A 9,491-nucleotide genomic window follows, 5' to 3' on the forward strand; every position below is an offset into this window, starting at 1 on the left:
AGCAACGATGCAGGTGACATACAGTAAGTAACAGCAGGACAGGATGTTCTTACACATTTGAGCACCAGGACAGAAGCTTGTTTCACCTGAAGTTCTGCTAGCATAAGCTCCTGTACAGTCAAAAAGATCCAAAGAGGAAACACAGCTTGAAAAAAAGCCAGGCAATTATTTATTTAAGTTCATTTCCTGCAACCAAAGTTTTGTCTAGTAGTTTCCATTGCTTAAGACAAAAGTTGAAGTTATTGTCCAGACAGTCACAGCGCTGTCATGCTGAGAGCTATATGACCAAAGGAGGATTTAAAATCAGGAGGGGAGACTTTACTCCTTCTGTAGCGTTTTGGAGAAACCCATTTCATGCTCTGCCCAAAGGTAAACCTTCACTTTGCTGCCTCAAGCCTAGCCCAGACACAGGGCTCCATGCAGTGTACCTGGTGTTGGAGCCCCAGCATCTCTTGAAAGTGTCCTGGTAGAGGGACAGCAGCTACCTGCACTGCCCAGATCAGACTGCCTATCACAGCAATATTCTCCTGCAAGCACATCATTTCCTCTTCACTGGATTTCAGCCCTGACCTCCCAGTTCCCTTGCTGATCTCCATTTCCTTACTGTTCCTTTGCTTTGTCACTTTTCTCCTGTGCCCTGACTTGCATGGGTGGGAACCAGGGCCAACCAGGTGGACCAACTGCCCAGGAGCTGGGAGGTGCTTAAGAAACCTGGCAGTGTTGCATTTGAATGCCCTGCAAACAGAATGGAAAGTAAAAGTGCCCCTTGGCAGATGCCTGTTCCAAGCAAAGGGTGCTTTGGCCAGCAGACACAGGAAGCTGGGCACAGCATGGCCATCCATCATCTGCTGACAGCCCTGACACTGCTGACACCTCCTGCCCACTGCCCCCACAAGCAGCAACACTTGAGCAGACCTGAACAAGATCCCTGGGTACCCTGGACCAGTGCCGAGTGACAGCTCATCTTTGTCCTCCCATCCTTGCCAGCCTCCTGACCATGCACTCCCTAAATAGCACAAAGGCAGGGAACAGGAGGGAAAAAAGAGATTTTCTCCTTCCACTTACCTGCTTGGGCAGCAGCTGTAGGTCATAGCCTCCTCCAGCTGATGGAAAGAGAGGAGCTATGATTTTTACGTGACTATGCAAGAGTCATGGGATGAGAAGAGAGAAGGCAGTCCTACACCTTACACTGGTTAGATACTGCACTGTACTTAAATGGAGAAAGCAGAGAAATCCCTGTAATGCTTCACAGCCAGCTGTAATAGCAAGGTGTGAGGCAGCATGTAGAGAACACGCTTTGCACTAGCTGCAGGGGCTCCTCAGCCCCTGCCAACCCAGGGAGCACACCATCCAGCAGGGACCCTGCTTCCTTCCATGAGAAAAACCACAACCATAGAATTCTTGGTTAACCAGGAGTGCAGAAGCACTGCCACCAAGGCTGTGTGGGAATCATTTGGATATTTCCAACAGCACATCCACAGGTTAGATCCAGGTGAGGGTCACCCTAACTGGAAAGCACTCAAAAATTGTGATCCACATTGGAGCAAGAGTCTGTAAATTGCTTTTTTCCTGCAGTTAAAAATGGAGCAAGACTGGGGCACTGGGAACGGGAGCAAAACACTCCCATCTGCTCAAGCACCCTGAGCAACACTCCCATCGAAGCACAACAGGCATGCACGGCTGGCAGCTCCTAGCATCTTCTCCTGACAGCATTTTCCATCCAGCCACAAGGCAGTTGGTCCCTGCTTCACAAGCATCCTCGCACATCACAGCTGTGGTGAAGAGCACTGCAGCATGTGGCAAGGGCAAGCAGATGCTAGAAAGCTACATTTGCAGCAGGAGCAGAGCAGGAAGGGTGCAAATCAGGCAGCAAATGCAATACGGATCAGACTGCTCCAAGGCCTTTGAGACGTGTAAGCAGAGACGCTGCTTCCCAGGGACCTCCACACTGCCTTCAATTTACAGCCAGTGTTACAGGAGTGGTAGTCAGCACCAGGATGGCTTGCAAGAAGCTAAAGGTATGACAGATGCCCTGGTACAAATGCCACATTAACACACCATGAGAGTAATTAACACACCGCCAATGGATTAAGAGTGGATGATCAATCTAGTGATCACAGCCTCCTTTCAGCTCCAGCACAACTCCTCACAGTGCAAGTCACCTTAACCCCTTCTCCTCCCAATCGAAGGGCACTGACACAGATGCACCACAACAGATGCAGTCTACTGGAACCTTTTTTTAATTTAAAGTTGTACAGAGAAATTTCAAGAGTTGCTTTTTTTTTTTTTCCTGGCTACACCAACTTTTAATTTGCCCAGTATTTGAGTTACTTGGTTGCTGCACTGCCAAGGCATAATTGAATGAAGTTCCAAGAATGGAAGGAGCCAGGTAAGAACTCAGGGAGATGTTGTGCCTCGTGGCTGCAGTGCAATGCTCTGGCACCTGCACACAAGACCCTATGAACAGCATTCAGCAATCTGGAGGTCATAGCCACAGCCTCTCTGCAGAAACAAGATGGGCAGGGAGGTGATGCAGCATGAGGACAGCGTGCATAGCATCACGCAAGACTCCTCACAGCTCTGAACCAAAGGCATCCGTAGGGAAGTAAATCCACAAGCGCAGGCATACACTACTGCCTGATTCAGCCCTTGCAGCACCAGAGTACTCCACAACAGGAGCCAGATGAAGCCCCTGGCAGCAGGTCAGCTTTGGGCAAGCAGTGCAGCAGAGCTGCAGGCCTCCTGGCTGGAGGATGTTGTGCATGATTAAGACTTGATTTGTTGAACCTACAAAATTTCTCTTTACCAGAGGCTGGGGCTGCCCCCGTGCACGCTCGCCCTGCTCCGAGCCCCTTTTCTTTGCACATCCACTGCTGCCCACTGTCAGACTGGCTGCCAGGACATTCGGCTGTGCTGGACCAGGCTGTTCTGAAGGAATAAACCAGCCTGAAGCATGCAGTGGGAAAGGCAGTAGGGCAGATATTTTGATTCACAGCTCCAAAGGCTTTTGACAGGAGCAGAGAAAGGACATTTTAAGCATTCCTTTCAGCCCGCACACATCCCAGCCCGCGAGACCCCTCCTGGGGCGAGGCACAAGAACAATCCTTCTTTCAGATCAAGGGCTCCTTTGTCACCCCGCTGTGCGCCATTTGACCTTCAGAGTCAGAAGCAAGCTGGTATCACGAGCGGCCTGATGGGCCTGGTTTGGGAGCAAGCCCAGGCGCTGGAGAAGGATGGAGCCCGGCTGCCAGCCGCTGTATCCCAGCAGGGAGATCAACAGAGCCCAGCCTGAGAGCTGAGCTCTGGAAATGCTTGTTTCTGCTCAGCACATTTCCTCCAGCAGCAGACACAGAAGGTCACCCAGGCCAGCATTTCCATTTGCAAGAATATCCTTGCCAAGAAACAACAGACCCGGGCCAGGCTATGCCAGGGTATCCAGAGAGGCTCCAAAGCTTTGAAATTGAAGCTAGCTTTCATTTCATCAACAGCATCCTCACATTTCAAAACGCATCCATTTCCTCCCCCCTCGCTGCTTCGAGGACTGAGCCTGCCATCACCTCCCCAGCCCTTCACAGCTCCCACTCCAGCTGCCCCACCTTGTGAATGTGAAGCCCTTTCCTATGTTTAATCACCCCTTTTCTATGCTTAATCACGGTGGCATTAATTATCAAGCACCACACTTCTGAATGGCACATCAAGGAGACAGCTGGCCCACACACAGGCAGAGAGCAAGCACAGCTTCCACCCAAAATGTCACCGACTACCCTCAAGTGCAGCCTTCTGAGCACTGCTCTCCTGTGACAATGCAAACTGCAGCCTTCCCCTTCCCTCTTTTCCCAAGACCTCAGCTAATTAGAGGTAACCCCATTCATTATTGCTGTAATAAGTCACTTAACGCACAGCCATGCTGCCACAGCTCCGTCCCTAGCACCCTCTCCTCTGCACCAAGACCACAGCACTCAAGTGGTCACTGTGCTGCCCAGCCAGCCTCCAAAATCACAGAATAGCAGGGAGCAGAAGGGACCTCAGGAGATCATCTATTCTCTAAAGCAGACTCCCTAGGTGTGTGTTGAATGTGTTGATAATAATCTGTTACTTGAACCTTCCTGGCCTTGCTGAATAGAAGCAATACTGAAATTTGGGAAGACAAATTAAGCTGCTTTTTGATTCCCAGAGAACTGCTTCTTTGTTCTATGACATCTCGGAGACATCTGAGGTTAATAGTGTACTGTGCTTCTTTTCATACTCCTCCCTCTTTGCTTGGTCATTTTACACTGATTGCCCACAGGCTCATAGATAACAAAAAGTGGAAGCAATAATGTATGGGCAATTAGCAGTTCTGTGCTAATGGAGTAATCCAGGTACAGTCCTACCATAGAATCATACCATAGGTTAGCTTGGGTCGGAAGGGAGCTTAAAGCCCAACCCGTCCCAACCCCCTGCTGTGGGCTGGCTGTCCCCACCAGCTCAGACTGCCCAGGGCCCCAGCCTGGCCTTGACCACCTCCAGGGACGGGGCACCACATCTCTGGGCAGCAGAGCCAGGGCCTCACTGTCTGTGTTCCATCTACTCCAGACCTCACACCCTGAGCTCCAAGAGAGCATCCCAAACCAGCCCTATCTTTATGTGCATACCTTATATCAGTGTGCTTACACATAGGGGCTGCAGCAGAAACACGGGATCAGGCACTGAGCCCTACAACAGGGTTTGCTGCACCAGTGTTGCAGCCATCCACCTACCTGTACCACAGAGGTGCCCAAAGGATGCAATCAACCCTATATTCTCCTTTCAAATATGACCAAAGTCATGACAATGACAGCACTCACAAGGAGGCAGGAAGACATCTGATCACTACCCTCCAGCCATGAGGAGGTCATGCTCACACAGACACTGCAGAAGGTAAATCTATGCAATGTCCAGTGAGCACTGGCATGGACACTGGCTTCTCCAGAAACGTCACAGATGTAGTGTGTTTATGCAGCAGAATCACCATTCTCCCTCCCGCAGAGCCTTTTCAGCATGTTTGCACACACAGCTTTCCAGGTCTGCCCAGGCACCGGGGTGTTACAATATACATTTAACTAATTCAATAACAACAACAAAGATTAGGGCAGGCAGCCTGCAATTAGGGAGAATATCTTTCCCAAAACGCTGGCAACGCGCCTGCCATTAGCAAGCCCTTGATTCTCTGCAAATCCCTCTGAGATCAGCAGCACCTGATGCCAGTGCGTCCTGAGGTCGTTCATAACTCGGAAAGCCGTTTCCCCTCCATTTCCATTTGGACACTGGTGAGATTTTTCACACCTTATGGCTCAGAAACACTTAAAGCCCGGACTGGCGGCTCCCAGCTCCACAGGTCACGCCAGATCTGCCGGGGTAATTGGCAGTGCAGGTGGGCTGCGGCTGATACAAGCCAGGGCAAAATTACTCTCATTAAAAGCAGCAAAGCCAGGCTCAGAGCAATGGAAGGAAAATTGCTTCCCGCAAGGGCTTAGTCGGAGGAGGCAAGAGCGAGAGCAGCTCCAGTGCTAATCAGATCCCCCACAAATGTAAACCCAGGCCAAAGGAGCTGTGTGACAGCAGGACAGCTCTCCATATGCTGTTCCCAGCAAACAATCCCAGCTGCTATAGGGTTAAATGCATGCATGAAGCTATTACAGGGAGTGGAAATGTTTTAACATGGTTGAGAGAAATTCCTCACACTTAAGTCTACAAGGAACCCCATTGGGGCTTAATAGGCTAACACAGCCCATCCCATTACAGGTCGTTAACACAGGCGGGAGCCTTGGGAAGAGGGGCAATTAGGGCTCCCCCCTCACCCTGGCTTTGAACCCCAGAGATGAGGAATGGGAATGCAGGAAGGGGCCATCCCTGAGCAGACAAAGCTTGCAGCAGGTTGAGTTCTCAGTAGGTGGGCAGCAAGTTGGTCCCCTGGGAAAGCAGCGAGGCACAAAGCTCCCACCTGCTGGAAGCCTGCACTCCTCCCTATCGCCCCTGTCCATCATACATCTGGCAGCAAGAGGCAGGAGAAATGTGCCCCGCCACGGCCTCTGACATGCTGTAGTCCCAGGGAAACAGCCGGCTACTCCCCAGAGGCTTCGGTGTAATGCTGGAATTACAGCAGCCCTCAATTTCTGCCCTATGGAGTACGGTATTTCTAAGCTTAGAAATAAGGTTAAGACTCCTCAGGGACTTAAGAATAGGTATATACACCAGTTATTTTCCACTGACAAGAGCACAGCAACAAAAGAGCAGGCAGAAGAAGGGTCAGAGGAAAGCAGAAAGGGCTCATCCCATCACTAACAGGTGAGATCACCTGCCCTACTCTGCTCCAGGCATCCCTAAGAGGAAACCATGTCTGTCAGCATGGTGTGGTCAGAGCCTAGCAGTTGCAAGCCTACACAGCTGAAAATATGAAAGAAATGGCTCATGAAAGTGGCTGCTGCCTTTCCCCTCTTCCCACTGACAGATCAATACAGGCAACAACTCTGAAAAGGGGTTGAAACACTTATCTGCTAAATAACTTTTGCCAGTATAGAGGAAAGATAGATCCAGAGCATCAGTGCTTCACCCAGCTGGGACACACTGGGAGAAGCTCTGCAGGAAGTGAGGCTGGAGATGGGACAGGCAGACAGATCATCTCTGCAGGAAGACACCAGGAGCAGTCCCAAAAGAGTAAAGAAAAACTGTGAACAGAGATCACAACAGCTCTAAGGACATGACTGAGCAAACTAGGATCCTACTGCAATGGAGCTGCTTTTTAAAAAAAAAAAACAACAAAAAAAACCCAAAAAAACAATACTCTCTCTCATGAAAGCATCCAAAGCTCCCAAGAAAACAAGGAATATGGCCCAAGGGTATTCTCTGAAATACCTCTTCCTTTGGGCATCCTGCCCTGACCACAGTATAAATACCGTATCTCCCTCTCTCAGCGCTCATATTCCATCAGGGCTCTGGTCTCTGACAGATGTGTGGTTTGCTCTCCTTACCTGTCTCCATCTGAGCAAGACAGGATGCTAAGGGATGAGCACACACAATGTGACCCTGAATTTGCACCAGTCTAGACAGGACTCACTCCAGCCATCCTCTCTGCAGAGGAGCACTCACCAAACACTATTTGTACTCCATCCATAGCCCCTCGCTGGTGAGGCGAGGGTTGTCAGGTTGCGGAGATATCACTGACATCTTCTCATGGACACCTGGCTGTCACTTTAGTTCAGCCCAGCACAAGCTGTGCTCTCAGTTCTCTCCCCAAATGCCTTTATAGCTGAACATCTCCATTCCAATCGCCACCCGCTCACTGCAGCAGGTCCTTCGCTGTCTGCAGCAAAGTTCTGCAAGGTGCCATGGGGAACCTGATGTTCACAGACAAGCTGCCTCATGCTTTGCTCCTTTCTTGCTAAGAAATAGTCCAGTGACTCCTATAGACCTATACTCTTCCAGCAGGTTTGCTCAGATGCCTCAGAAATAAGCAGGCACCTTGTTTCTGCTGCACAAAGCCACCTGCAACCACCACATGTGCCAAGGCAAAAACTCATGCGATCCAGACAGCGAGAAGCACAGTCCAGCAAGGTCAGGATGCGCCCTGCAACCAGAACAAGTTATGAGTTGCTGGCTGCACCTGCAAATGACAGAAGAAAATTTGACAACAGAAAAAAAATCAAAGCAACTGATTATGCCCTTTGCACAGGGACAGGTCCAGCTGGAAGGAACCTTGAAAGACCCTGAACCCATCCCTGAATCCAGGCAAAGCTGCAGCAAGCAGCACTGGGAAGTACTCAGCCCCTCACAGGAGCGAGCACGCAACCGGGCACCACACACCGCAGCATTTCACTTTGCTGCTTTTGCTCTGCAAAAAGCAGGGAAAGACCATTCTGCAAAGGCTGCAGTAGTTCTCATAGCATGGGCAATCCCATGCTGTTCTCTGCCAGAGACAGAGGCTGAGTACAACACAAGGGCACGAACTCTCTCCTGTATACAGCCCTTCCTGCAAGAAATTAGCTGGCCTCACATCACTGATGTTCAACAGTGATGAGATTGAGACCATGGACACCTGGGGAGCTGGAGCTTTGCTCTAACCCCGCTCTGCCCCGCAGACAGCACGTCCATGTCTGCCCACACAACACTGCTTCCTTGCTCGATCCACAATGCATTTGTTTTTGTGTTTCAGATGCCAGCAGGTCTTATTTGTAAGATCATGAAACAGACTGAAGCCTCACAAGCACACGTCGATTTGATTCTCCAAGCAGCACACCAGCTCTTACCCCCATGCCACCTGGCTGCTCCAAGGGGGGCTCACAGCAGCAGCCAATGCACCGCTTTCACTGTTCGCCAGGAACTGGTTTGCAGCTGGGAAGGAGGGGGGGAAATAAAAGTGGGGTTTCACTTTAAACAGGCAGGCTGGATGTATAACAGCTTCCCAACTTCGAGCCGCTTTGATCCAGCCAGCCCCCTCTCCGTTAAGTTCTGGCAGGAGACAGGCACAAAGCACCAATTAAACAAAGACAAGTTATGCTTTTTCTGTCAGGCAAAAAGAAAAAAAAAAGGGGGGGGGGGGGGAGTGGAATAAAGCTAGAAGGGAGGACAAAAAAAGAATCCAGCCCTGAAGTCATTCTGCTTTCAAAACAAGCTGTCAAGGCAGCCCCTCTCCTCCCGTGGAGGCAGCACCCGCACGCGGCCGCGCGGCGTCACTCACCAGACCACACCATCCGTCATTTGGCACATCGGTCTCTGCCCTGCCCTCCTTATCCTCGAGGCATCCATCAAAGCCTATGACAGAGAATGAGAGCAACAGACTCCTGCGAAGATGGGCCAAGCACCAGCCCCACCAGCTCTGTGATGAGGATCCCCACTTACAATCCATCAAAACAAAATCTAGGATATGCAGGGGTTGAACGTGCTAACTCATCCGACTGTGCTGGGAGCTCACCAAAGCAAAAAGCACACAGCTTTGTGATGACATCAGCATGCAAACGCTGCCTTTTGCGACATGTAGGTGCTCAGGTTTGAAGCAGGCAGCAACGCTCCTGGCTCACAGCCGAGCTCAGGACAGAAAGCATCACTGCTTGCTTCACCCAACTGCTGGGCAAAGCAAGGTGCCCAGGTCACAGTACACTGCTGGAACACAACAACCTCTCCACCACTTCTGGCACCAGCAGCTCTGAACATACCTGGAGCACCAGCACCTGGCCTACTCTCATCCAGAAAGCATCAGTCCTGCAGAAAGGACAAGATTACAAAGATCCCTCTGGACGTTGGTTTCCACATGCAATTGAGGAAGATAAATAGCAAGCACAACCACCTGAAGCTGGAAAAGGGCAAGGATTTCAGCAGAGCACACACACTGAGCCCAGCTTTAATATCCCATTTGCTACAATAGATGAACCCTTTTGCAGAGCCCATTGGTACTGATTAAAGCTGAGCGGGCTCAGCATCACTTCCACTCTTTCTCCCTGGGCTCTCTGAAAGAGAGCAGCATCCAACTACAGCAG

At 50.6% G+C, this 9,491-nt stretch overlaps 1 protein-coding gene across 1 annotated transcript in view; it reads right to left on the bottom strand.

Annotated features, from left to right (window-relative positions):
- CNTFR (ciliary neurotrophic factor receptor) overlaps positions 1-8,962 on the bottom strand; it is a gene marked incomplete at both ends in the record, with an annotated part of 157,073 nt that extends 148,111 nt beyond the window's left edge. The window contains 3 exon segments of the mRNA XM_079548629.1: positions 8,696-8,864; positions 8,866-8,938; positions 8,941-8,962. Coding sequence (XP_079404755.1) covers positions 8,696-8,864; positions 8,866-8,938; positions 8,941-8,962 — 264 coding nt within the window.
- Between the last annotated feature and the right edge of the window lie 529 nt (positions 8,963-9,491).

The sequence above is a fragment of the Tetrao urogallus genome (genome assembly GCF_951394365.1).
Source record: "Tetrao urogallus genome assembly, chromosome: Z".
Classification (NCBI taxonomy): Eukaryota; Metazoa; Chordata; class Aves; order Galliformes; family Phasianidae; genus Tetrao; species Tetrao urogallus.